The 24,902-nt window shown below is 42.8% G+C and overlaps 1 protein-coding gene across 8 annotated transcripts in view; it reads right to left on the bottom strand.

Moving 5' to 3' along the window:
• The window catches only part of FARP1 (FERM, ARH/RhoGEF and pleckstrin domain protein 1), a 215,201-nt gene that overhangs the window by 10,323 nt on the left and 179,976 nt on the right, over window positions 1–24,902 (bottom strand). For all 8 annotated transcript variants that reach the window (XR_011725476.1, XM_071742248.1, XM_071742275.1 and 5 more), the window contains exons 14-19: window positions 20,527–20,717; window positions 18,266–18,355; window positions 16,271–16,404; window positions 5,521–5,602; window positions 2,667–2,904; window positions 740–870 (exon numbers count right to left, since the gene is read on the bottom strand). Coding sequence is in view for 7 of the 8 variants with exons in the window: in XM_071742248.1 (XP_071598349.1) it covers window positions 740–870; window positions 2,667–2,904; window positions 5,521–5,602; window positions 16,271–16,404; window positions 18,266–18,355; window positions 20,527–20,717 (866 nt within the window). In the remaining variant the exon portion in view is untranslated. The remainder of the gene's footprint in view (window positions 1–739; window positions 871–2,666; window positions 2,905–5,520; window positions 5,603–16,270; window positions 16,405–18,265; window positions 18,356–20,526; window positions 20,718–24,902) is intronic.

Raw genomic sequence — 24,902 nt, 5'->3', positions numbered from 1 at the left:
AAAGTCAGGGGAATGGGGAGGAAATGAATTCAGCAGCCAACTCTGAAGTTGGTATGCACAGAGGTATACACACAGAAAAAGTAAAAAAGGTCTGCAAATATTACACTGATGCCCATTTATTCTGAATTAAGTCTCTGTTTATACAAAAAACCCATGCCAAGTAAGAAAGTGGTGTTGGTATTTTTGTAACACAATTAAAAGTGTTTACTTAAGGCAATACTGTATGAAAAATTATCCCCTAGATTTACATGTAGACTAAAGAGACTGCTCATCCCCAGGGACATGAGTTTCAAAGCCAGTGATCATAAAAGGGCTGAAGATCCTCCAGCACAAATGCCTTACTTTCCTTACTGTAACCTGCTGTGCTCTAGCATTGAGAAAAAAATTGAAAAAAAAAATTAAGGGTAGCAAAAATGAGGAAATGTGCAATTGCTCAAGCTCTAAACACTGTGATACATATCACATTTTTACCACCTCTGTTGTAATAGATGTTTGGAATTGCCTACAACCTTCTAAATCTAGACAGAAGATAAACCTAACAGTAAAAAGGTAATAAAGATGATGGCTTCTTCTTGCTCTAAAGGCTGTTTTCTATGGTATTACTATGTTTACAGTTCATGAGAGAAGAAGGTTCATATGAGTAAAGCCAATTTCACAGCTGCTCCTAAGAAACAAGTTTAGAAAGCAAACCTAATTCTTTGAAATTGTATTAGGCTTTGATCACAACTCTGCTACTTACCCTTCCTGGGATCACCAGATTGTCTATGCCTATCAAGTCTTTCTTGAGTTCATGCAGCTTCTGGAAGTTCTCCATCTTTATCATATTGCCATGGAGCTGAGCCACCATTTCAGAAATCTCAGCCAAAGCAGCTAGAGGGACAAAACCATAAAATACTTATTAACAACTACTAAGAACATTTAAAAAGGATGATGGCTTTTGTCTGCAGCACCCAGCTCAAGAACAACACCTTCACTGTGTTACCCTCTTCCCTCACAGGGTCAATCCACAAGGAGCAGACTAAAAAATGCAAAACTCTGGACATCATCTTACTGAGGATGGATCTCTAGGGAAAGGTGTTGACAAGCACATACGCTGTGCTCCCTGTGTTTCTTTCCAACTATTTTCAGATCAAGCAACTTGCTGAACTGCATGTCATTCCTGTGTGTTTAATAACACCCAGCAGATTCCTCTTCCAAGTACTTGTCCAGGCTGTGGCATAATGTGTGTAAGGAGCAGATGGATCATCTTGAGTGCCATCACAGAGCACATACAGGACAACCAAGTAATTAGGCCCAGTCAGCAGGGGTTCATGAAAGGCAGCTCCTGCTTGACTAATTTTATCTCCTTCTATGACAAGGTGGCCTGCTTGGTGGATGTGGGAAAAGCTATGGATGTTGTCTGCCTGGACTTCAGTAAAGTCTTTGACACAGTTTCCCACAGCAGTCTCCTGGAAAAACTGGCTGCTTGTGGCCTGGACAGGTGTATGCTTTGCTGGGTTAAAAACTGGCTGGATTGCTGGGCCACCATATTGTGGTGGATGGAGCTAAATCCAGCTCTGGCTCAGTGTTGGGGCCTGTTCTGCTCAATACCTTCATCAGTGATCTGGATGAGGAGATCATGTGCACCCTCAGTAAGATTGTAAATCACACCAAGTTGGGCAGGAGTGTTGATCAGCCTGAGGTGGAAAGGTTCTGCAGAGGGACTGGGACAGGCTGGATCAATGGGCTGAGGAAAACTGTATGAGATTCAACAAGGCTGGGTCCTGCATTTCCATCACAACAACCCCAGGCAATGCTACAGGCTTGGGGAAGGGTGGCTGGAAAGCTGCCCAGAGGAAAAGGAGCAGGGGGATGGTCCATACCTGTCTGAACATGAGCCAGCAGTGTGCCCAGGTGGCCAAGAAGGCCAGTGGCATCCTGGTCTGTATCAGGAACAGTGTGGCCAACAGGTCCAGGGAATTGATTATTCCCCTGTACTCAGCACTGGTGAGGCCACACTTTGAATACTGTGTTGAGTTCTGGGCCCTTCACTACAAGAAGGGCACTGAGGTGCTGGAATGTGTCCAAAGAAGGGCAACAAAGCTGGTGAAGGGTCAAGAGCACAAATCTTGTGAGAAGTGTCTGAGGGAAATGGTGTTTGCTCAGCCTGGAGAACAGGAGGCTGAGGGGAGACCTTATCTCTACAGCTATATGAAAGGAGGTTGTAGCCAGGTGGGTGTTGGTATCTTCTCCCAAGTAACAAGCAATAGGACAAGATTAAATGGTCTCAAGTTGTGGCAGGGAGGCTTAAAATGTCTAGGAAAAAATTTCTTTACTGAAAGGGTTGTCAGGCACTGAAACAGGCTGTGCTGGGAAGTGGTGGAGTACCTGTCCCTGGAGGTATTTAAAAGACATTTAGATGCCATGCTAGGGGATATGGTTTGGTGGTGGACCTGACAGTGCTGGCTTAATGGGTGTAGCTGATGATCTGAAAGGTTCTTCCTAAATGATTCTGCAAGGTTTCAACCTGTCTCCTACCATTTCTGGTCTTCTGAGTGCTGGATTTTGCCACTCAATCCTCTTTCAATGTTGGCTTTAAGAAAAGAGGTTTTGGCCAGCCATGCACCTCTAATGGATTTGGATGCCATTTTCCAGCTACAGGAATTGGTGCCTTTTCTTTTACTTACCTCTTGAATCCCTGAAGTCTATGTGGTTTGGTGGGTAGTGTTTGCAAAGCCTCTCCATTATCTGCTTGTAGTGCATAAGCCTGTGTAGAGGTCTGAGGAGGAAGGTATTGAGAGGCAAGTAGCAGACTTTTTGTAGCTCAAAATCCCTGCAAAAGGTCTCCAGCTTGCGAGAATTCTTGATCCCGCTCTCCAGCTCCATCAAAATCTCATTGTGCTTCCACAGGTGAATGGACAGTTGCTTGTATGCACAAAGAAAAGAGCACGTGGGAGAACTATTAGCAATCACTGCAAGACATGACTCAGCCCAAACCTAGTCCAATTAAAAAAAAAAAAAATCCAACCAGAGCAGCATTTGGGATTTTACAAACAAAATCCCTGCGCAACACAATAATTCTGACAGTCACTTGAGAAATGGCATTAGTCATTTGAAGTGCACACCCCCACCCCCTCTGCATTCCTTGTAAAACAAAGAGTATTTGAGTAAACAAAACTAAATCTCACATCAGTGTGAAATCGAAAGGCAAGGAGATGACTTGAACACAGCTTATGCAAATGTATGTGCAACAGGGAGAGAGCCAGACAGTGCAAATGCAGAGCTTGGCAACAAAATGGGATTTTCTAGGAGGATGAAGGGATTTTGCTGCCCCAGTTCCCTTAGGTGCTTTTGGAGAATGGAGATACAGGGAATTGGACTTCTAGCTTCTACTTCACTATTATTAATGAGAAGTTGCACTTCCTGGGAATCCAAATAAGCACAAAGGTGTTGTCTGACAGAAACAGGTAGTTAAGAGTTCTTCATCCTTGGATAACATCCTCTTCTCCTTAGTGCAACTTCTAAAACGATCTCACTGGCAGGAGTATGCACTTATGCACTAGTAAGTGAATGAGGTTTGCATTGAATATGCAACTTCATTTTAGGTCTCAGTATCACAAATATTCACGAGTCCCAGTTTACAACAATTCAGCAGTATTTTTTTTTCAACAGTTTACACAGGGGCTTCATTTCTGTTTTGCAGAAGGTAAGCTGGTTCATCAAGATGCACAGAGCTACTGTGAGGTCTCCTAATACCAAATGAAGTCTCCTAGTACCTGGTACAATACTAACCAGCAACAAAAAGAAGCTGAATGTGTATGTTGAATGGCTATGAGAAGGCAGTTCAGCTTAATCCAAACCTTGTGCTTTTTGACACATTTCCAACCAATTCCCTCTCTCCTGTGATTTGTAGCACCTTTACCAGAAGCATACCTTCCCTGTAGCCAATCTGCTTCCTCCAGGCACTGTTTATTCATTTTACAAGCCTGTAACTCAGGTAAAGATATAGCCAATCCTCTGGACTGCTCAGGGGCTAACCATTAATTATTGCTCTTAACTACTTTTCTGCCTTAATGAAACAGCAAGTGTCAGTTTCCAGGTCTTTTAACAGCTCTCACGAGAAATATGTAGCATTTTAACTAACTTCATTGTTTCCTGTGCAGTTCTTTAAGTCAGCTGGGTTTTGGCTCTTTCCTCCACACACCTGTGCTTATCAGTGGTGGCAGATCTCAATGCAAAAGCACACCAAGAGGTCTAAGCTACAGTGAGGACTGTATGTTGCCTTTAGACTGGTGCCACAGAAGGACCTGCAGGCAGTGAGGGACAGATGATATGATGTTGCAAGGTGCTGAGAGCAAAGGCAGAGTCTGTCAGAAGCTGAGAATCCAAAAACAGTGTGTGAAAAGGTGCACACTTATAAGAACAGGGATGGGGGGTAGAAAAGTCCACCCTGCATTTCTTCCAGTGCCTTTCAATTATGTCTTGAGGGGAAAAAGCAGTTTCTGCTGAGTACCATGCAGAAAAGGTAAGGTAACAGAGGTGTCTGTACTGGGGACTGCAAATCAGGATTTCTACATTCCCTTTTTCTGATTTGCTGCATAATCACCTGCCCATCACTTAACCTCTCTTCATCTCTGTCCTTCTGAAAGATAAGCCTAGGATCTCAGGAGAGCTGTAAAGATTCAACTGCCCTTTCCTTCAGGCAAGGACTCAGGGCTGCTCCATTTACTATCTGCAGAATGCAGAAGTGGCAATCACCAGGGAAAGATTTATCAGATGGTTTCGAAAGCACTTTGAGATCCACATGCCAAAGGTGCAGTGCCATATTTTGCCACACACTGACCTGGACATATAGCTATATTAATAAGGTGGGCTGTGTGTTATCCATCTATACTATAAAAATCCACAGGCTCCCATGACTGCCTTCCATTCTGTTCAGTAACACAGCATAAAAAATATTACTCCATCCAGACTAACAACAGATGCAAAGTCTGCTGAATGCTACACTTAGATTAACACTTCATAAATGTATTTTTTCTTTTAGCTTTAAAGGGGATGAAAGGCAATTATTTGCATTTATCAAAAAACTTTTCATCTAACGTGGCACCATAATATGCACAAATATGTTTTCCAAATCAAATCAATATCCAGGTTATGGTCACTACTCCTGCAATATCTTAACACTTACATTTGAATACACCAGTAGGCACACTCAGCATTTGAATAGCCCATCCAGCCACAGAAATTCTGATGTTTTGTTTGAAAGGAAAAAGAACTGGAAATGAAATGTTCCTGAACTTCTGTGTTCGTTGTTCCTCTATTTGGAGAGGGGACTGAGGGGAGGGGCTGAGCAATTTAAAATCAGGTAGAAATTCTGAAACCACAAGACTCAGCAAACGCTTCTTCGTCAAAAGAAACCTTTACAGTATAAGTGTTGATTACAACTGGCAAAAAACAGCACAAGAGGCAACATCACATGAAAATGAAAAGCACAATAATTCTAATCTGTGTCAAAGCTTACAGTAAGAGTATCATTCCTACCTTCATACTCTGGATGTTCTTTAGCATAACATCTCCGATTCTTTGGTAATCTCCTTTAATGTGAGCATTAGAGCGGCCTTCCCTGTCAGCAACAGAAAAATCACACACTTCAGTCATGCAATAAAACCAGGTAATCACTTACAAGCACAGAAAGGAACTCAGTAGCTCGTTTCTTTCAAATTCCTGACCCCCATGCTCCTTCGCTCCGGAGCGTGTGAGGAATCTTCCTGACGGGCACATAATTCCTAAGTACAAGTACCCTTCAAGCACCTGGCTTGCACTCTTAACAACAGAGAGAGCAGGCACTTAGGATTAGACCCTTAACTAAAACTTGTATCATTTTCAAACACACCAGAGAAGGCTGGAAATGGCTTGAGAAAAAGGAAGACATCAAGATCTCATGACAATAAGTGGGCTTACAGCAGTACAGTTCTGTTCAGAAATAAGAACTGCACCCTGGGACAGGACCCCTGAAAAGCTTTCTGATTATGGAAGGGACAGTGGGGTAAAAAAACCAGACAAGATGTTCAGTATCTGCATTTAACTCATAGGTGTCAGATACTGGCAGGGAACTTTCTTTCATTATGTCATTTTTTGGTATTAAACATTCAAACTGCTCCACCCAGCCAGCTGCACTTGGGTGGGTGCTCCATTTGGGAGATACCCAGCTCCTGATGAAAAAAATATTACTGCTTCTAAACCCATGAGCAAGACAGGCAGGGATGCCACACTCTGACTGAATCCAAACACATTTTCCAGAAAACACAGGGGAAAAGATACCATGAATATAAGAACCTATCCATTACAGATCTGTTCCAATCAAATTAAATCACTAGCAGGGCTGTGGGGAGGAGCACTGACCCTGTCCCCCAACTTCTAATACTGCATCCAAGCTTCCCACAGCATGACTTTTTATGTGCTGTCCTCAATTTTAAAAATTGGGTTGAACTCCCACATTTGAGTACTGGGAGACAGATCAAGTCCTGGTTTGAACAACTGCAATTCAGGCAAAGAAATGCACTACCTTGGAAGAGGACAGAAATATAATCAAGGTCTAAATGAACCCAAGGATAACAGGATCTCTGTTTTGAGTTACTGCTAAATGGATAAATTGTTTTTCACCCCCTTGCAGTAGTTCACATTTTTAAGAAAAATCTGTCTGCAGTGGTGGAATAAGAGGGCAACCAAGTGGCAAATCTCTGCCAGAGAGGTCCTACAGCCAGCAAAACATAAAAGATGTAGCTGTTGCTAGGAATACACTTTCACTGGTAAGACATACAGAATTATGTTTTTATTACATGTGTTTTATTACAGGCAGAGATGCATACCCAGACTTTGTGTTTTGTAAAGTTAAACATGGTTATGCTCTTGCTGGATAATCTCTCTGCATGCTTTTCTAACTGAGAAACATGGACAGCACAGCTTATGAATACTACACAGAAACATCTCCCATTGCATCCCTTTAACAAAGAGATAAATAAGGCATTGCTCCATGTTCATTTGAACAATATCCAGTTTCATAGTCTGTCTTGAGTTATTTCCTATTGTGCTAAATTGTCCCAGGCACTCACATGCCTATTTAGGCAAGAAAAATACAGTTCTCAACAAGTTGCTTTTTTTATGTTCTTTCTGAACCCAGAGGTTACACTGGGTTAGGAAGATGAGTTGTGTCAATGATAACTTTAATTTGCACTGCCAGTTTTGCAAAAGCACTACATTAGATAAACATTGCCACAGTAAAAAATGCCTTCAAAATGGTCAATATTGCAAGGAACAGCAGAGGTATGTACAGGTGTTACAAGACAAGATGTCTCCATATTACTTGAGGATAAAAGTCCAATTTCTTTCTCCAGGAAGTCCCTGCCTCTCATGTCACCTCCCCCCTATGTTGCTCCCTGCCTTTACCTTTCCCCATGTCCTCCTCATCCAGCAGCTCTCCCCACTGAGATTCCCTCTGAGAGGTTGTAAATAAAACTTCCCAGCCACTAAAGCTCTGCTCAGAGTGCCTACCAAACTACAGTCATGTGAGGTCCAAGGCAGTAGCACTGCACTGGCAGGGAGCAAGGGAAAGTCACCCACCACCCATGCAGCCAGCATGCAGCATCCCATCCCAAATGGTTCACGCTGTGCCAATGCACACAATCCCAGAAATGTCAAAGCCAGATGAATTTTGAGCTGCTGCCAGTAACTATGTGGTATTTGGTAAAGATCTCTAGGAGAATTCTTGTGTTATGTGTTATTCTCTAACTCTCTGGCATTGCCTGGACCCTTTTTCTTGTTGTCTCTACACCTGAGTTAATCTAATGCATTTCAGCAGTTTGGTACCTTTCTGATTTACTGTCATGATAAATATTAAGCACACAATTGCAGACTCCTATTTCTAAATAGAAAAATCCTTTTCTGATCTCAAGGCTATGTAAAGGTTGGCTGGAATACTTGTTGGAAATGTCTTTTCTCTAGCTAGCTACTTGAAGGCTGGCCCGAGCCCACCAAAGTCATTGTAGGGGCTTCTACTGACTTTGTGAACTTAGGCTAATATTTGTGCAGTTGTTCATTGAACAGTCAGGTCCTTATTTCCTAAAAGTTGACCCCCTGGCCCCTCTTCAGCACAGCCAGCACTGACTGCTTGCACAGCATCTCATCACATCAGTCACATGAAAGCATCAGGAACATACTCCTTTTTTAGCTTTGGCCACAGACACATCCAAGGCTTTTTCTTTTTTTAAACAGCTTGAGGGCTTTCAGACCTTACTTTGCATCTTGGCAGAGTGACAAACAGGAGAGAAGAGGCTTCCTTAAAAGCAACAGCCTCTCTCCAGCTGCTGGCTGAGCAGTAACGAGCTGAATCCTAGCAGAGGCTCAGCCCAGGCCAACAGAGAAAATCTGTGCTGCTGGAAGAAATAAAATCTTGTGAAAATCCAGAAATGTGATGGCTGGGTACTGCTCCTTGTTCCAGTCATTCTCTCTGCTTTGTTTTTTTATTTCCATGCAAAATGTTACATCCTGCAACAGAGATGATTTTCCCACTGGGGTGATGTATATGCATGTAGGCTGTAGGATGGACCAGAGGGGCAGGGAAAGCTGAAGCCAGGCATGGGGAACCATGACATCTTCACCTCTGTCCCCTAAAACCCATCCTCCACTCCACCTGAGCTCTCTGCTGGGAGTCCAGAGTAACCCCTTACACTACCCTGCCCTCCTTCTCAGCTCCTCAACATGCAAACCCCAAGTAAAGAAGAAGAAAGGAGCATCCACACAGAATACTACAGTAAAACCCAAACAGCTGAGCCATCAGATGGCATTTTACTGCTACAACAGTCCTAAGCAGAGAAGAGACAGCAGACAACAGCAGCAGAGAAGAGATCTCTCCTTGTATTGAATAGCAACACCCCACTCACAGGGGGGAGTGGGTGGGAGAAGCTGCTCATTTGTTGTGCATCAATGACTAAATTGTTCTTCTTACTCTTTGTTTTCACGGGTCACTGTTTAAGCATGGTATCTATCTGCCAGTGACAAGGGACAGAGCTCAGGGACTAGCTTCTTACAAATTTTCATCAGAGGCTGATTTATGACCCCCAGCTCCACAAAAGATGTAGGAGTGGGCTTGCCCATACATAATTTGCCTTCACTTCAGTGACGTTGTGTGGAGAGGTCTAAAACCACTAAAAAGGATGCTGAATAGTGGAGATATTAATCTCTAATGAGCTCATTTCCCTTTTTTCTCCAAATAGTCCCTTCCTTTTTACAGCAATGCAAGTACACAATTGCAAGTAAGGAGGGGGAGACTGACTTTTATACCTGATAAGAAACTCAGACACTACTTTATATATTACTAAAAATGTCCACCAGCTAGACTTACAGGGACTACACAAGCAGCTATGTTGGATTTTTTAATTACACACACTTCCCCATGTACATAATTGAAAAATGAATAAGAAGAAATCTCAAGTCAGCCCCTACTGCCCTCAAACACCCAAGAATGGTAGGAGAAGGAGTAGAAATTTGATTGGGATGGTGGGAAGGCAAAGAAGGTAAGAAAGAGATCTCAACAGAGATTTTTTTCACATGTGAACATAAAATCTTTGACTGCAGCCCTTCAGCTGCAGAAAAAAAAAATCAATCAAAGCAAATTATATTAGCATGTGACCTTCTGTTATGTTCTCAGGAACAGTACCTTCCTCTTGGATACTATAGCTTGTCATTGAACACTTAGATACTTTTGCCTTTTTAAGAGTATTATTAAATTTTGATATGTGGACATTGTCTATCTGAACTGTAGTAAAGCTTTTGACACTCTCTGTCATGGCATTCTTCTTCAGAAACTTATGACATTTGGCTTAGATAAATATATCCTGCACTGAATAAAAAATTGGCTTGATGGTCGGGCTGAAAGAGTGGTGGTGGAACTAAATCTGGCTGGAGAGCTGTCACGAGTGGACTTCCCAGGGGTCAGTGCTGGGACCTCTTCTCTTTAGTATCTTCATTAATGATTTGGATGAGGGGACTGAGTGTACCCTCAGTAAATTTGCAGATGACACCAAAGGAGGTGGCTGTGTCCCTCTGTTGGAGGGCAGGGAAGCCTCACAGTGGGACCTGGACAGGTTGGACCAATGGGCCAAGGTTAATTGTGTGAGGTTTAACAAGGCCAAATGCCACCTGGGTCATAACAACCCCATGGTGAGCTACAGACCTGGGGAAGTGTGGTTAGAGAGCTGTGAGTTGGAAAGGGACCTGGGGTGTTGGTTGACAGTCGAGACTCAGTAGGAGTCAACAGTGTGTGCAGGTGGCCAAGAAAGCCAGTGGCATCCTGGCTTGTGTTAGGGACACTGTGGCCAGCAGGAATAGGGAGGTGACCATCCCTCTGTACTCAGCTCTGGGGAGGCTGCATCCTGAGTCCTGTGTTCAGTTCTGGGCACCTCACTGTCAGAGGGACACAGAAATGCTGGAGAGTGTCCAGAGAAGGGCAACAAAGCTCATGAAGGGCCTGGAGCACAAATCCTGTGAGGAGAGGCTGAGGGAGCTGGGGGTGTTCAGTCTGGAGAAGAGGAGGCTCAGAGGAGACCTCATCACTCTCTTCAGCTGCCTCAAGGGAGGTTGGAGCAAGGAGGGAAAAGCCTCTGCTCTGTAGTGATCTGTGATAGGAACAGAGGGTATGGGGAGGTTAAGGCTGGATGTTAGGAAATATTTTGTTACTGAGAGGGTTGTCAGGCACTGGAATGGCCCAGGACAGTGGTGGAGTCACCATCCCTGGAGGCATTTAAAAGGAATTTGGACCTGGTCCTTAAGGACATGGTTTAGTAGTTGACTGTGGTGTTAGTCAAAGGTTGGACTGGATGATCTTGGAGGTCTCTTCCAACCTAAGTATTATGTGATTTTGTGAAATAAGTTCTGACAGTAAATAAGTACCCTATTCCTCATTACAACTGTCTTAAATAAGAGGGATGTCTTGTAGAACTGGAAGAATCAATAAAAGCAAACCACCTCTGCCTTGCTCACACCCTGCTATTACACAGTGCCTCTTGCTGCCCTGCCCATTCCATGTGATGCTGCAGCTTTCCTTCCAGCTGAGCTCAAAGCCTGGAGAAATGGGTCTGAAGCCACCAGAGCTTTGCAGAGTCCCACCAAGCCTTCAAGGGAGTGTGCAGACATTTAGAGACTTGGAGCTGGCTACCCCTGTTCTGGGAGAAACAGCAAGCATGTCTCAGTAATGCTTTTAAATGGTTACAGAGCAGAGCAAGTAACAGCATTGCATGGAAATATACTGAAAACACAACAACATTTCACACTTTGCTTTGGCACCTCCTCACCTGGAAGAGCTAGAGAGATTAATGTAACAATTAGTTTGACTAATGGATCCTGGACAAGCTAATTCTCTCCCACTATTTCAAATTAATTTGGTTGTAACATGGCTCTAATCTCCCCAAAGTACCCAAAAAAAAAAAAAAAAAAAAAAAAAAAAAGTGACTTCACCAATGCAACCTGTCCTCTCAAAAGCAAGTACTGTGCACTGGCACCAAGCCCTTCTCAAAGTCCCTGCCTCAGGAATCCACATGGTGTGACTCTGAGGTACTGCAATACTTCCTTCATTTCTGTACAGAGGACAAGGGCACTTTTGAAACTGTCCTCTTCATCCCTCTTCACCATCCATGCAGAACCAGCTGAACAGTCAGCACTTATGCATTTGAGCAGGCAGATAAGGACTGTTGTCATGTTTATTTAAGCTGTTTATTAGGCTGTTCTCCCTGACTGCAAATACTGCTTCCCAAACAAAAAAATGGTTAAGAAATCAACATTTAGTTCATCTTCCTACACTTCCCTGAGTGCTTTTTATTACAGGTTTTCAAACTGGCTTCCATGAAACCTGATTGAGCCTTCTCCTTTCATATGCTAAGATCTAAGAGCTTTTTTTTTTTTTCCTCACAAATTACCAGCCCAAACATTTCTCAGCCACATCTGGCAGTACTGAGCAGCAGTTCTCTGAAGTGCCAGTGAACTGGGAGTCAAATTACTGACTTCCCTGGAAGAAGAGTCTGCCAGCATTACTGAAATGTATATATCCTTTTTTCTTCTTAGTGAATGAATAAGGCCCAAAAAAGAGATTCACACTACCTGGCAGGGCTTCCCAAGGACAGAAAGGGCTATCCTGGCTTGCCCTGGCATTGCTCTCTGAAGTGCTTAGCAGTTGAATAAGGAGAGAAATTTATGGTTCTCCATTTGCCACCTCTTGTCAGAATTTACAGAAACTAGTTTGGAAAATTGAAATACAAACATGTAAAGGGGTGTGGGAAGATGAGCTCAATTTTTTTGGCTGGGAAATGGTGCTTGTGGCCCAAATGAATAGTGTGTTAAGAAGCTTAGATAAACGGAGGAGCAAAACCAAACTGACTTCTCAGATTCAGCTGGCCAAACATTAATGGACCATGTCATGCTCTGCCTGCACTGTCCACACCTCTTCCTCTTTGCCCTAAAATCTCTCAGGCTCTAGGAAAGCTTTAAGTCCCAGAGATATGCTTCCCATAAGTCCTCCCAGCAAAAAGGGTTGGGAACTCCTGGCCTTGCACCCAAAGCCTTGCTGAGGAGCAACCTGGCTGATACTTGCTAGCCAGACCCAGGACCTGGGGGCCTGACTGATGGATACATCTCTCCTGGCCCTTGCTAACAGGACAGCTTGATGTGCACTGTTCTCACAACCACCTCAGGCAGCTTCCAGCTTTCTCTCCCCTATTCCTCCTCCTCCCTTGCTGCAGGAGAGAATGGAGTCCCATGCCTGCCTCCCTCCACTAAAGGTCATCTCTTCCTCTCCTCAAACCACAGGTCTTCTGGTGGGGTATTTTCACTCAATCCCAGGAATGCAGTCATTGCCATGAAAAGAGGGCTCAGCACAGTCAGAGCAAACTATGGGATTCAGGGGCTCCTTCACTGACCCAGCAGCAGCCCAGTCAGGGCAGAAACATCAACCAGAGCATGACTGAGCTTTGGATGCTGTGTAGTAAAACCACCAGGGATCTGTTCAGTTGCATGGCCAGAAAGTCTAGCAGTGAAAAATGCAGCAACTTCCTCTATTCTGCAGTTGGCTATTGGTGTCAGAATCAATTCATGTCTTGTAAAAAACTTTCTCCCTATGCACTAGACACTGAGATCTGTTGCTCTGGGAAAATGCAGTACTGAAGAGAAAAATGGGTGAATTGAGTAAAGAAACAAATCAGCCTTGCCAGAATCTATAACTGGGTCAAAAGGATACCAGCCCTTAAAATGTTCAGTAGCAAACAGTCTGTTTCTGGCAGCAGATTCAAACTGTTCTGAAGCCTTCAAGCAAGCCAGAAATGCTTTTAATAATGTACACAAACTGAGCTTCTTTGAGCCAAGTACTAAAAGTCTATAGATACTTTGACAAATAAAGAAGCACTGAGCCATCTAACAATTGTTACACATGATCCTCCCCTGGCTTTGCTCTTCTCAGAGCTCTTCAGCAGAGAATCAGCCTCAACATGGTACAAGTCCTAAGAGACCAGGGATCGGCCTCCTGTAAGAGCTTCAAACACACTGTGTGAATGTTTCAAACAAACCTTAGGCAAACACACTGATGTCTAGGCAGAGCAAGCAGGCTGAAGTGCACTTTAAGTTGATAAAACCCATCATCCTCACCACTGGAGGAAAACAGCTACTAACTGCTTGCAAGAGCCTCTTGGACAACCTCCCACAACACACCTGGATAGCTGGGGGCTTCCTAGCTTGATGAAGTCCACAACCATTTCATTCAAATGCCCTTTTCTTCATAGGACACATCACCCTCTGATGAATGCAGAGCACACTCCAGTCTCAGGACAAGCATCCCACCTTCCTCCCCCTTTCAGCTGGAAATTTAGAAGGGCTTCCACAATGGACTTGTATTTAAATTAATTAGCTTGAATCCTGGCTGCACCTGCCTGCAGCAGTGCCTAGAGCTCAGCCAGGTCCAGGAAGAGCTCTGCAGATGCTGCAGAACCTCTGTGGTGAATCAGAGCCCCACGGGCTTAACACCACCTGGGGCCGAAGACAGAGGCGCAACCACAAAAGTACAGACAGACATTGAGCTAAGTGACCTTGACCACACTGCTGAAGAAATCCCCTACCACACTGCCACTGGCTGCTTCTTCTACTCATGGATGGGCTTGTTATTTTCACTGTTTAATTAAACAGTAATCTCTGCAGGATAGTTTAGTGCTTGCATCTCTTCTCAGCACCTGCAGCATCGTATGAAAAAACCAAGACCGCCGAAACAACACCTGTCAGCAAATCCACCTCCCTTCCAAAGGCACGTATTCCAATCTTCTAGAATTTTAAAAACAGGCACTATCTACAAGAGTGGTATTACATTAGGAAATCCCACACTATTGGTTGCAGACAGGGGCAGAAAAGTGACTGCACTTCTGCCAAGTGAATCGAAGCAGCCGACAGAAAATCCCCAGTGGCTTTACACGAACTGTGGAAAGACATGCAAAAGCTGAGCTCATAAAGTCAGAAGAAGGTGCCCAGCTGGGACACAGTTACCTCAGCAGAGTATTTTTAAATAAATTTGGCTTGCAAGTAACTTCATGGCAGATCATCACTTTACAGCATAGAGTAATTGCAATTTAAATATGATATTAGGAGATTTAAACTGAGGTTTACTGCTCTGTGAAACCATAGCCTGAGGACACAATGAAAAGCTGGAAAACAAAAGGCTTACTCAGCTCTGAAAGAAGCAAACTGAATAGGAAGAACAAAATAAAACCACAGGAGGTCTTAAAGCCTATACAATCTTTCTTTCTTTTAGCATTCATCTCCCCACTTACTACAAATCCACCTTTCCACAGCAGGCTGCCATTGCAGCAACATCCAAGTGCTGAAAACCACCAGACCTGAACAAGAGGTTGGCATCCACCTGTAATGCCACCAGCATATAGGGGGAATCTGTTTCAACATGTACCCCAGAAATCAGCACCCAGCAAGCTCACTAGGTTAGACTGGTCTGATAAAGAGCAGAACTTGGCCATTTACTAACTGTATAAATTTCACCATGCATCCTTAACCCCAACTGCTGCTAATCCTATGCTGTGGATGGAGAAACAATAACTATTTTATAACAACTGAAGGATCCTTTTTGGAGTTACCTGCAATATATGTTCCTTTCTGGAAAAAAATTAACACCAGTAAGAATTCTGACTGGATTAAAATAGTAACAGACCAATGATAAAAGGGATATAGGCAGAGCTGCTGTGTACTACATTGTCTAAAGAGTAACCTTATGTCAACCACCAGCCACAGAGTCCTGTGGTGGGTGGGTGAGGATGTCAGCTCTATCACATTCTCCTTTTCCCCAGAAAATACCCACTAACTCTGGAATTGTGTGTTTGGATAGCACCAGCCAGCAGTGTGTCATGCTCTCATTCAACAGCCTCACTCATCACAGCAAAAGCAAAACTCACACACTCTTAACACTATGATTTGCTTTTGTTTTGATTAATTAGCTAAAGCCACATTAAACTGATTAGCACTCATCAGGTCTGCCTGTTCTGCATTCATGTGATTTTTCCATCACTTTTCTAACTGAGAAGGAAAAGCCAGGCTCCCAAAACTGAAGATAAACTACAAAAAAATGCCTATACAGAGCAAGACAATCTAGTTTGTGTAGGTCTAATCAGAACAAGAAGTGTGCTGCCTCTGCGCAGATATCAAATGATCTAAGAGTCTTGCCAGTGAAGAATTATTCCATAGCTGTTCCATTTATTGTCACTATTATGCTAAGGACAGGGAAATTTTAAGCCCAGTGTCCACCTCAAACACTGCCAATTTGTAGAGTGCACTGTATACCCTGAGAGTGTCAAAGCTGTGGTGCTGCAGAATGGAAAGCTGGTCCCTAAAATACCTCCCAGCCTATACTATACCCATTTGACAGAAACAGGACTTGGTCCTTTGCTGGTCCTTCTCTGCTACTGATAAGCTTTGCTTGCACCACGTTTTTCAGGAAAGCTGCCAAATAGAAAGACTGACATTTAGCAAGAGAAAGTGTCATCCAGAATTATGAACTCATTTGCATACATCTGTACCTGACTGATGCACAAATAATATTTTGTCAAGTAAACACAAACAAAGCATGATTCAACACATCCAACATCTGTGACTTTCACAACTGAATCAGTACGGTAGATCACAAAAAAATTAGCAAAATGGTAATGCAAAAATGATAAACTGCATGAAGTAATACAGCTAAATAACAAGCAAGTCTTACCACAGAGCAAGTCTCTGCTCAATTTCCTTGAGAAAACCAGTGTGAAATTTGTGCAAAGGTTCGAAGTTGGAGAAAATGAGATTTTTCAGTGTTTCGGGCATGCAATCCTCTTTACTCACTGCACTCTGAAACCACTAGAAAATAAAAAGATGCAGATTTATCACAGAGATGGAATGCAGCAGGTATGATCATTTGTTGTCTTTATAGATTTAACCCAAATACACCTAACCCAGTAAGGACCCTATTTTGCTGCCACTAGGAATATAATCCAGGCACTTCCAAGGTAGTAACAGAAAATAAGAGGGTCAGTATCAAACAGTAAAGACTGCAACAGGGCCTTGATCAGTTTTGCTCTGCATTCTTTTTAATTCACTCTAATAGGTACAGGGGTGACATAAAGCCATAGGACTCGGGGGCTTGCCAAGGTGGCACAGACTACTATCTTCAGCATGGTAACACGAATCCCTCCTCACTGCCCTGAGGAGTTTCAGCTGTCTGTGGTTAACCTCCTGCAATGCCTGAAAGGCTCTTGGGACCACAGAAGGCTGTTACAGCAGTCTTGATTGACACTGCATCAGCTGGAGCTGTCTCAGATCTGGGATAAAGACAGACCCCTCCTCCCAAGCCTCCTTCTCCCCCACTTTATCTCTGCACTGAGCGGAGTTAAGGTTGAAGAACTGCAGACCTACATTTTGAATGTCAAAATTCATGTATGTCACTCATTCCTTCTGTGTTCTCCAGTGACACTGGTTACCTGGTCACTCTCAGTGGCCTCATGGGCCAGTCACCTGTGGGACACAGCTGATGGGACCGATTAGCCCAGAACCAGTTGTAGACCTCTTGTGGGTACCACAAATTCAAATTTGCAAGAATAAAAGCCAGGGTGGGTGATGGGATTTAGCTCTGAAGAGCTAAAATTTCTGTTTCTGCAGCCACTGGGTGAAGCAGAAGACAAGAACAGCTTATCTGCTGTTGAGATTGTAGCAATAACCACTGTCCCACAGAACTTGTCTTCTTCCCTCATTAGCCTGGCTCCCCCAGAAAGCCAGGGAATGCAGGCACTGGGGCCACAGCTATCCTGCTGCCTGGAACAACCATGCTGCTCCAGCCTATATTGGTTGTCTTAAGCTGGCATCAGATCAACTGCATCTGACTTATGGGCTCCTGGAACACACGAGAAGATGGGGAAAAGGGGTCTATCCCTGGTTCCCATCTGGTACCAAGAGACTCTCCTGTGGCACATCCTCCTTACAGCACCACTCAATGCAGGAGGTGGGCACTGCACCTCACTGAGTTTCATGCACTGGGCAATTAAAGAGATGGGAGATTTAGAGCTGGCAGCACTGCTGAAATACCATGAAGGGTTTTGGATCCAGTGCCCTTTTGCAGACAATTGGTATTTAAGGCCAAATCTTGAGCACAGTACTCTTGGAAGTTAAACAAGACTCTTGGCCTGTGTGCAAAGAAGGCCCATAATTGCCTTGGTGACTTTTAACAATCACACGCTGATCTGATGCTATAAATTAATGACTCATTTAACAGACAGTTTCACTCACTGTAAAATCATAATCATTCAAAGAGGTACTCCACCATATTTCATGTGGAATGGAGGGCCTTTCATCCACAAGAAAGCATTTATATGTCCCCTAAGGGGAGCTACTTCAGTTTTAAGAAAAGTCATTGAAAACCCACAGACATTTTTAGTAATTACAACCACAAAGTATGAGAACAAGAAAAAAATAACTGAACTGTGTCCCAAGTCCCCCAGCCTGACAGAGTTTCATGGGACATGTTAGTAACCACAGCACAAATCTCTACCTCCTGCTTTTTGTGTTATTTCCTCCCTAGAGCTGTACTCCTGTGCACTGCAGAGAACACCTACAGAGCAGGACATGAAAGTAGCATGGAAGAGCTAAGATGTTAAATGGAGCAGATGAAATACTTCTGCTCACTGGAGCTTCACATGCTTGGTGAGTAATGCAGAGGCAAACATACCGATGTGATGACTTCAAGGTCCTTCAGGTATGTTCGTTCTGTGGTTGCTGCTTCTTTAGCAATGAAGTAAGCTTTCTCAGTAGGGAATCTCTGCAAATGGCAAACACATTAGGGTTTTCATCTGCTTTTATGGAGCTGCTTTCTGTAGGAAAAAAAAAAACTGTAGACGACAATCGCCAAGAGAGTTGCAAACTAATGACCCCGACTTCTGGTTACTGTGACTCATGCTTGAATGTTCCTAAACACTGAAGCCCTGAAAACAATCCTTCCTTGCAAACACAAGAGAACAAGAATTTTCTATGTGTTCTTGAGAGACTTTTTTTTGGCCAAGGTGATTTCTACAGCTTTGGGGTGCTGATCTTCGTCTTAGCTTATTCCACACATATGAAGCGGGACATATCCTGAGGTTCACAAACAAATCTTTTGCAGGCCAGATAATCATTTGAGTAAAATTTGACAAATGTCAGATTTGACAAAATGACAAAAATGGTGTCTGATTATTACAAGTTTAATTGTCAGGGTAAGAATCCATAGAAAAAATGCTCTGAAAAAGGAAAGAGAAAAGAAAAGGAAAAAGAAAAAGAAAACTAAAAAGAAAAGAAAAAGGAAAAGGAAAAGGAAAGTACAATGGCTGAACAATGTCAACAGTGAAGGAAATAATTTTAGGGTAAGCTACAGATTTCAAATTTCAGGGGAAAAAACCCAAATCCTCTTGTGTTATCCAAGAGGCAAAAGTGGTTTTGAACTCTCAGTTCTAAAGAGCCAAAGGATTCCAATTGATCTTCCTCTGTGTTGCTCAGGAAGCAAACAGCAAGACATCCATAAATGATCTGCTTCTACCTTCCCTCCCTGAAGATCAATGATACAGAAGACTCACTAGTAAGGGATGCAGGGGGAGACTGTGTGAGATTTTCCTAGTCACTGGCTTCTCTAACTTGGACTGACACAGAGAATTATGAGGCTATTAACTTGTTATTGGCTTTTCTTCTCTATTTTCTCCCACATATCTTGCTAACTACAAACAGTTGTACAAGAGATCTTCTGTATACATGCTCCCATTTCTCAGCAAAGCCATCCGAGTTCCTACATTTTTCCTCCTGAGGTGCTCGAAGCTCAGGAGAAAAAGCAGGTGACAGAAGGACAAAAGCAACCCCCTCTCTCTTGCCCTGCAGCACACGAGTGATGAGCCAGAAGACACCCAGAACACCCGGGCTCAGAGAGAATCCCTTCTGTCCTAAAAAACAGTTTTGGATGTGATTCTCCCTCATGGCTTTGCTGCAATGACGGGGCTGAGCCAAATACTCCCAGCTGAACCTTGAAGGCTGTGGCTCAAAGAGAGCATTTTCTGCTCCCACAACCTGATGCTCCCAGTGCTGCTCTCAGGAGAGGCAAACTGAAGAGCTTGGGTTGGACACTCCTGCACAGGCTCAGTGGTTTTCCTTTCCCTTATGCCAGCTGGAAATTTCCCCTCCAATAATACATTGGGGTCGACTGTTTTATTACAACAAACTACCAAACTCCACTCCATAAAAACGAGCTAGATTATAGGACACCCTGTCAAGACAAGGTTTAAAATCAATAGTACTGAACCAGATGTAGCCCACATTAACCTTAGGGACACAGAGCTACCTATCTTGTCTCTGCTGCTACTTCCATGAAAGCTTGGGGGAGGTCAGTTCATCAGGCTGCACTCCTCTTACTCATTAAACAAAGTGAGCTGCAGTGCTGGATACAGTCTCTTAGTATTAATGATCTTGAAAAGTAGTTATACATCAACAATAAACTTATGTACAAACATCCCTGAACGCAGCACCAAAGAATTTGAGGAGAAACAAGAAGGAAAAACAATGCAGGAAGATATCCAGTGTCCCACATAACCAATAAGTGCCTGGATTGAAGAGGAACACAAGAGGGAGAAAGGTTCACTTTGACTTCACAGCTTCAAAAAGCATGCCCATGGGAGGAGTGGCAGTAAATGGCAGGGGTTTGGGAGAATGGTGCACCTTCTCAATGTGTGGGTTGGGGCTTGGGGCCCCAACTTCTGCACCATTGTTCAGGATGAACCCACAGCTACAGCAGTTCTGTGCTTCTGGCCTGACTTGCTCCAAACTGTGGAGTTTAGCAGAACCCAAGTAACCCGGCTCAAATTACCTGTGTAAATCTGTGATGAAAAACACGCAGGGGTTCTAGATATCTGCCACTCTGACAAAGCTGCAGCCCCACACAGAGAAGAAAGCTGAGGCCAGCTGCCTCTGCCTTACCTTTCTTTTGACCTCTTCCTCATCATCAGTCCTGATGCATGACGGGTCATTCAGCAAAGGGCTGATCAAGGGAGATGACTGCTTGGCATCAGGGCTCAAGTTTGGAGATAAAGACATATTTGCCACTGACGGCCCTCCTTGGGAATTGATGGAGAGCTCTGAAAGGTGAGGGCTGCCAGTCAGAGAACCTCCTAAAGAAATGGTAAGAGAAATCAGTTAGAACAGGCTCTCTCTACAAAGTACCACAAAGAGCTACAAGCTTAAGTGGCAGCATGTCTTACTGCATCACAAGATACAGCCAGCAAGGTCCTCAAATGAGTCCAAATGGACTTGGAGGCAGAGGAACTGCATCCACTTGCGTTAAGCAATGGACTGGAGCATTCTTTTAGCTGCTATAACTGGCTGAAATTAGTTTCTCTGTAGGGAAGAGATCAAGCTGTACATGATTGAATTGCAATATTTACTGCTAAACATCAAATTCATACCAATTTTTTAATCATTGTAATCCACTCTATGGAAGAGAATTAATAAAATAATAAGGAAGTCACTCTAGGAGTGCCATTCTTTCTAGCAAAGTAGAACTTCAGGGACTCAAATCAGTGCTTCATAGGGAGCTACAGGACACAAGTTTGAATGAATTTATCTAGTGGAAGTCTAGAGAAAATAAAACAATTACTTTCTACAGCAGCATTGTTGCTAAGACCAGCCAGATCTAACACGAAGGGAGAAAACTACTAGTTCCCCAATTTCTACACATAACACAAGTATGTATATTGTACCTTGTAGGTCTTTCCATGCTCCTCTGATTGTTTGGGATGGAAATGCTAACATTACATTTATATAAGAAAAAGCAATACTTTTAAGGCACAAAGCTTGACAACTTTAGATTATCACAGATATAAAGCCCCATTTAATTTTGGATTAAAAGTATTAAAGAATTAGACAATTAATTACACTTCCATGAATTCATATACACTACATTAAATATTACTGAAATTAGCATTTAGGCTCCTGGGAGGCAGCCAGACCACTGACTATAAAAAGGAAAGTGTCTGCCAAAAATGACCCAGTGTTCTCCCACTTATCCCCTCCTCCCAACCTCTGAAAATCTTATTTTAGAAGATGGATCTGTCATGTGGAAGAACGTTTACAGTTTGTATTGTTTTGGCAACATACATTATAATCCAACCCCCCAGAATATAACAAGCTCTTGATTACCACAGCTAATAGGCTGTCTAGGATTATATATGAAAAACATGCATCACCATATGTAATTCAGGTCAAATACCTTTTACTATTGTGTGTTTATGTCCATTCTAGATTAAGATGGGTAAGTGTTCCTGTTGCTACAACACTGCTGAGATACTCCAGTAAATAGAGGCACCAATAAATGTAATTAGGCCAGTAGTAAAACCTATTTATTTTTTGGAAGAACTCAAGATTTATTGCTAGAACATGAATGTTTTCCAATTCCAAACCAGTTCATGTTTATATGTCATTCATTTGAAAAAAGATGGGAAAAGAACAATACAGTTATCAGTTTATGTAATCACCACAGTTATGTAGCCTATTATAAATCAAAGTCAAAGCAGTATTTGTCTGAAATAAATGTCTGTATTATTACAGCTAGCAAGAAAGGATTTACCAGGTTGCACACTAAATCAATGTTCAGTGAAATTTGAGAAAATGCCACAGCTTGTTACACAAATGTCAATTTTATTGACACTAGCACACAACTGTATACAGTGTTATCAAAAGAAATTGAATTAATCATTGAGAAATAGTGAAACAGATTAATAGCAAGGTTGTAAGGTTAAAAGTACTTAACTCTACATTACAAAAGACGTAAGAAAAGTGGTATCACCTCCAACGTGGAAACAAAGAAATTCTGGCACTATGCCTGTCATATGACAGCGAGTAAATGATTTGCACCTCTGTGAGAAGTTCACAGGCATTATAGTCTAGGAGTTAAATAGCACCTATCTGTGATAGATATAGATATTTTGACATACCTACCAGCCTCTTTAGAATCCTAGATCTAACCTCTGCTGTACTGGATTTATTATCAGTACAACTCAAGTATTTCAAACTACAAAATATCAGAAAGTCAAAGAATTAAAAAGACTTCCTAACCTACACTTGGAAGACACAACTTGGGAAAAGTATTCCAGAAAGTATCGCAAAAAACGTGCCTGGTGGCTCACAGCATTGAGAGTACACCCCACTTATTAAAGACTTGCACATCAACACATCACTGACATTCTTAAAAGTTATTTTGCAGCCAGCTGAAGTGCTACACCTTCCTTTTTGGTATCAATGTGGACATGAGCAGTGACCAAATACAGTCACCACCTAAACCCACAGCTCAGTCAGACCCCATTGCCAGTATGCTGGAAAACACTAGGTATAAGAAAGTGTCTGTGTTACAAAAGAGGCTCAAAATGTTATGTTAGGACATTCTGGGACCTAATCACAACCAACACAACTATAAAGATTTTGCTGTAGTTTTGGTAAGGGTGGGAAACAAACTCATTCTGCTGTGGGAAAGTCAGTAAGTCATGAAGAAATTAAAATGGAAGATCTTTCCCCCATTGCCAATCAACCAGGACATGTGTCATCTGATGGGTCAAGGCAATGCTACAACTTTCCCTTTTCCATGGAGGTGAAGAACAAATAACCTGCATTAAGCAAAGGGTCTTTCCTCAGTGTTTCACCTGACCTCCTGCCACAGAGGAGTATATTCATACAGGCTCTACTTGTCAGATACATACTGTGAAACAGAAACAAGCAGGAGGGAGAAGACCAATCTTATTTATGAGATACTGAAATTCCTCACATTTTACCCTAAAGGATTCATTGATTGACAAGCAATTATTAGCATGTCAGTTGCCAGATATCAAGTGGCACTGCACAACACATGGGAGGCCTAAAATGTTTGTGGCTAGTAACATGGAATTGTCTTCACTTGCACTTCAAGTGATTTTTATTTAGAGTTGGGCTATTTTTCAAATATAAGAGAGCCCAATTTATACACACAAACCAAGACCAAGAGGATGTTTATCTAATGATTGCTTGAGCACATACTAAAATTATGGCCTTGGTGTAGTGGGCAGGAATTAAATGTGTGCTTCCAACTCTTTTCTGTGCTTGGTGTTTGAGAAACAAACTTGGTGGTTGATGTCTGTGTCAAATAATGAAAACAAACTTTACCATGGTGTGCCAGATTAGCCCATCAGTGACCAAATACAGGGAGTGGTTCTAAGTTTCACTGAGCTAGTTTACTCCCCAGACATTACGGAAAGGTGCTGCAGTAGGGAAGGAGACAGAGAAAGTAAACCTTGATTGAAAGCTAACTTGAAAAAAAAAAAAAGAAACCAACTATGAAGAAAGAATGGTGTTTTACATGGCCACAGGCCTGAAACTATGGGTTATCGTCCTAGCTTTACACGTGTCTCAAATCACTCCTCATCAACATACGTGGTCCATGTGCTGAGTAAAACGAAGTCAGTGGTTAAAATCAAATACTTAAGAGCTACATCTCTGTCAAAACACACACCACAGCTGCTCGCTGCAATTTGGTGGTGAGAATGCCTGGGAATGCCAACAAGCTGTGGGTGCCCAGATGGCAGCAGCACCAGCAGTACCTGCTTTACTCAAACTCCCCTCATGCACAGATGTTAACCCATAGAGATTGGCACTGAGGCTGATGCCTATGGAGAATTGGGCTGGCTGAGCCTACACTGCTTTAAAACATGACCACTACCAGGGATAAAGCAGTTAAGTACTTTCCACACTCCCAGAAGTGAATTCAAATCATAGGAGAGCTGAACTGACTGCTGCCTCTTTCTTTGTTGACTACATAGACAGCAGATGACCTGAAATCCCTAGAGACTTTAACATAACATGGGAGGGATGTCCTCTTTGTGAGGAAGATAAATGGGATTAAGTGTATCCTGGAGATACTCCTCTGCTCCTTTTCTCCTGAAACTGATGAATAACAAACTCACACCATTTAGTGTTCTGCATCTGCTTCAAAGGAAAGTTCCCATCCCTATACACTGTGTTTTAACATCAAGGAAGCATACAGCAGCGTTAAGATGCTCCTGGGTATGCTCCTCCTTTGTGGAGTACCAAGTGCAAATGACTCAATTAAGGAAAGTGAGAGGAAACATGAACCATTACTGCAGGTGACTGAAATTCTGCTGGAAAATCTCTTGTACAGTGCTCATTCTGATTCAGCTGTTAAGGGTTATATTGTTCTCAATGCTTATAGGTTTATTACTAGCAATTAAAATGCCTAAGAGCTTGGAAAGTGCCTTTTTCACTATTGCAGGGCTTATTAACTCTTAGGCCTGCTCCACAGACTGCTCTGCAGT

This window comes from Heliangelus exortis, chromosome 1 (genome assembly GCF_036169615.1).
Source record: "Heliangelus exortis chromosome 1, bHelExo1.hap1, whole genome shotgun sequence".
Lineage (NCBI taxonomy): Eukaryota > Metazoa > Chordata > Aves > Apodiformes > Trochilidae > Heliangelus > Heliangelus exortis.
This window is presented reverse-complemented; position numbering and strand designations above follow the sequence as displayed.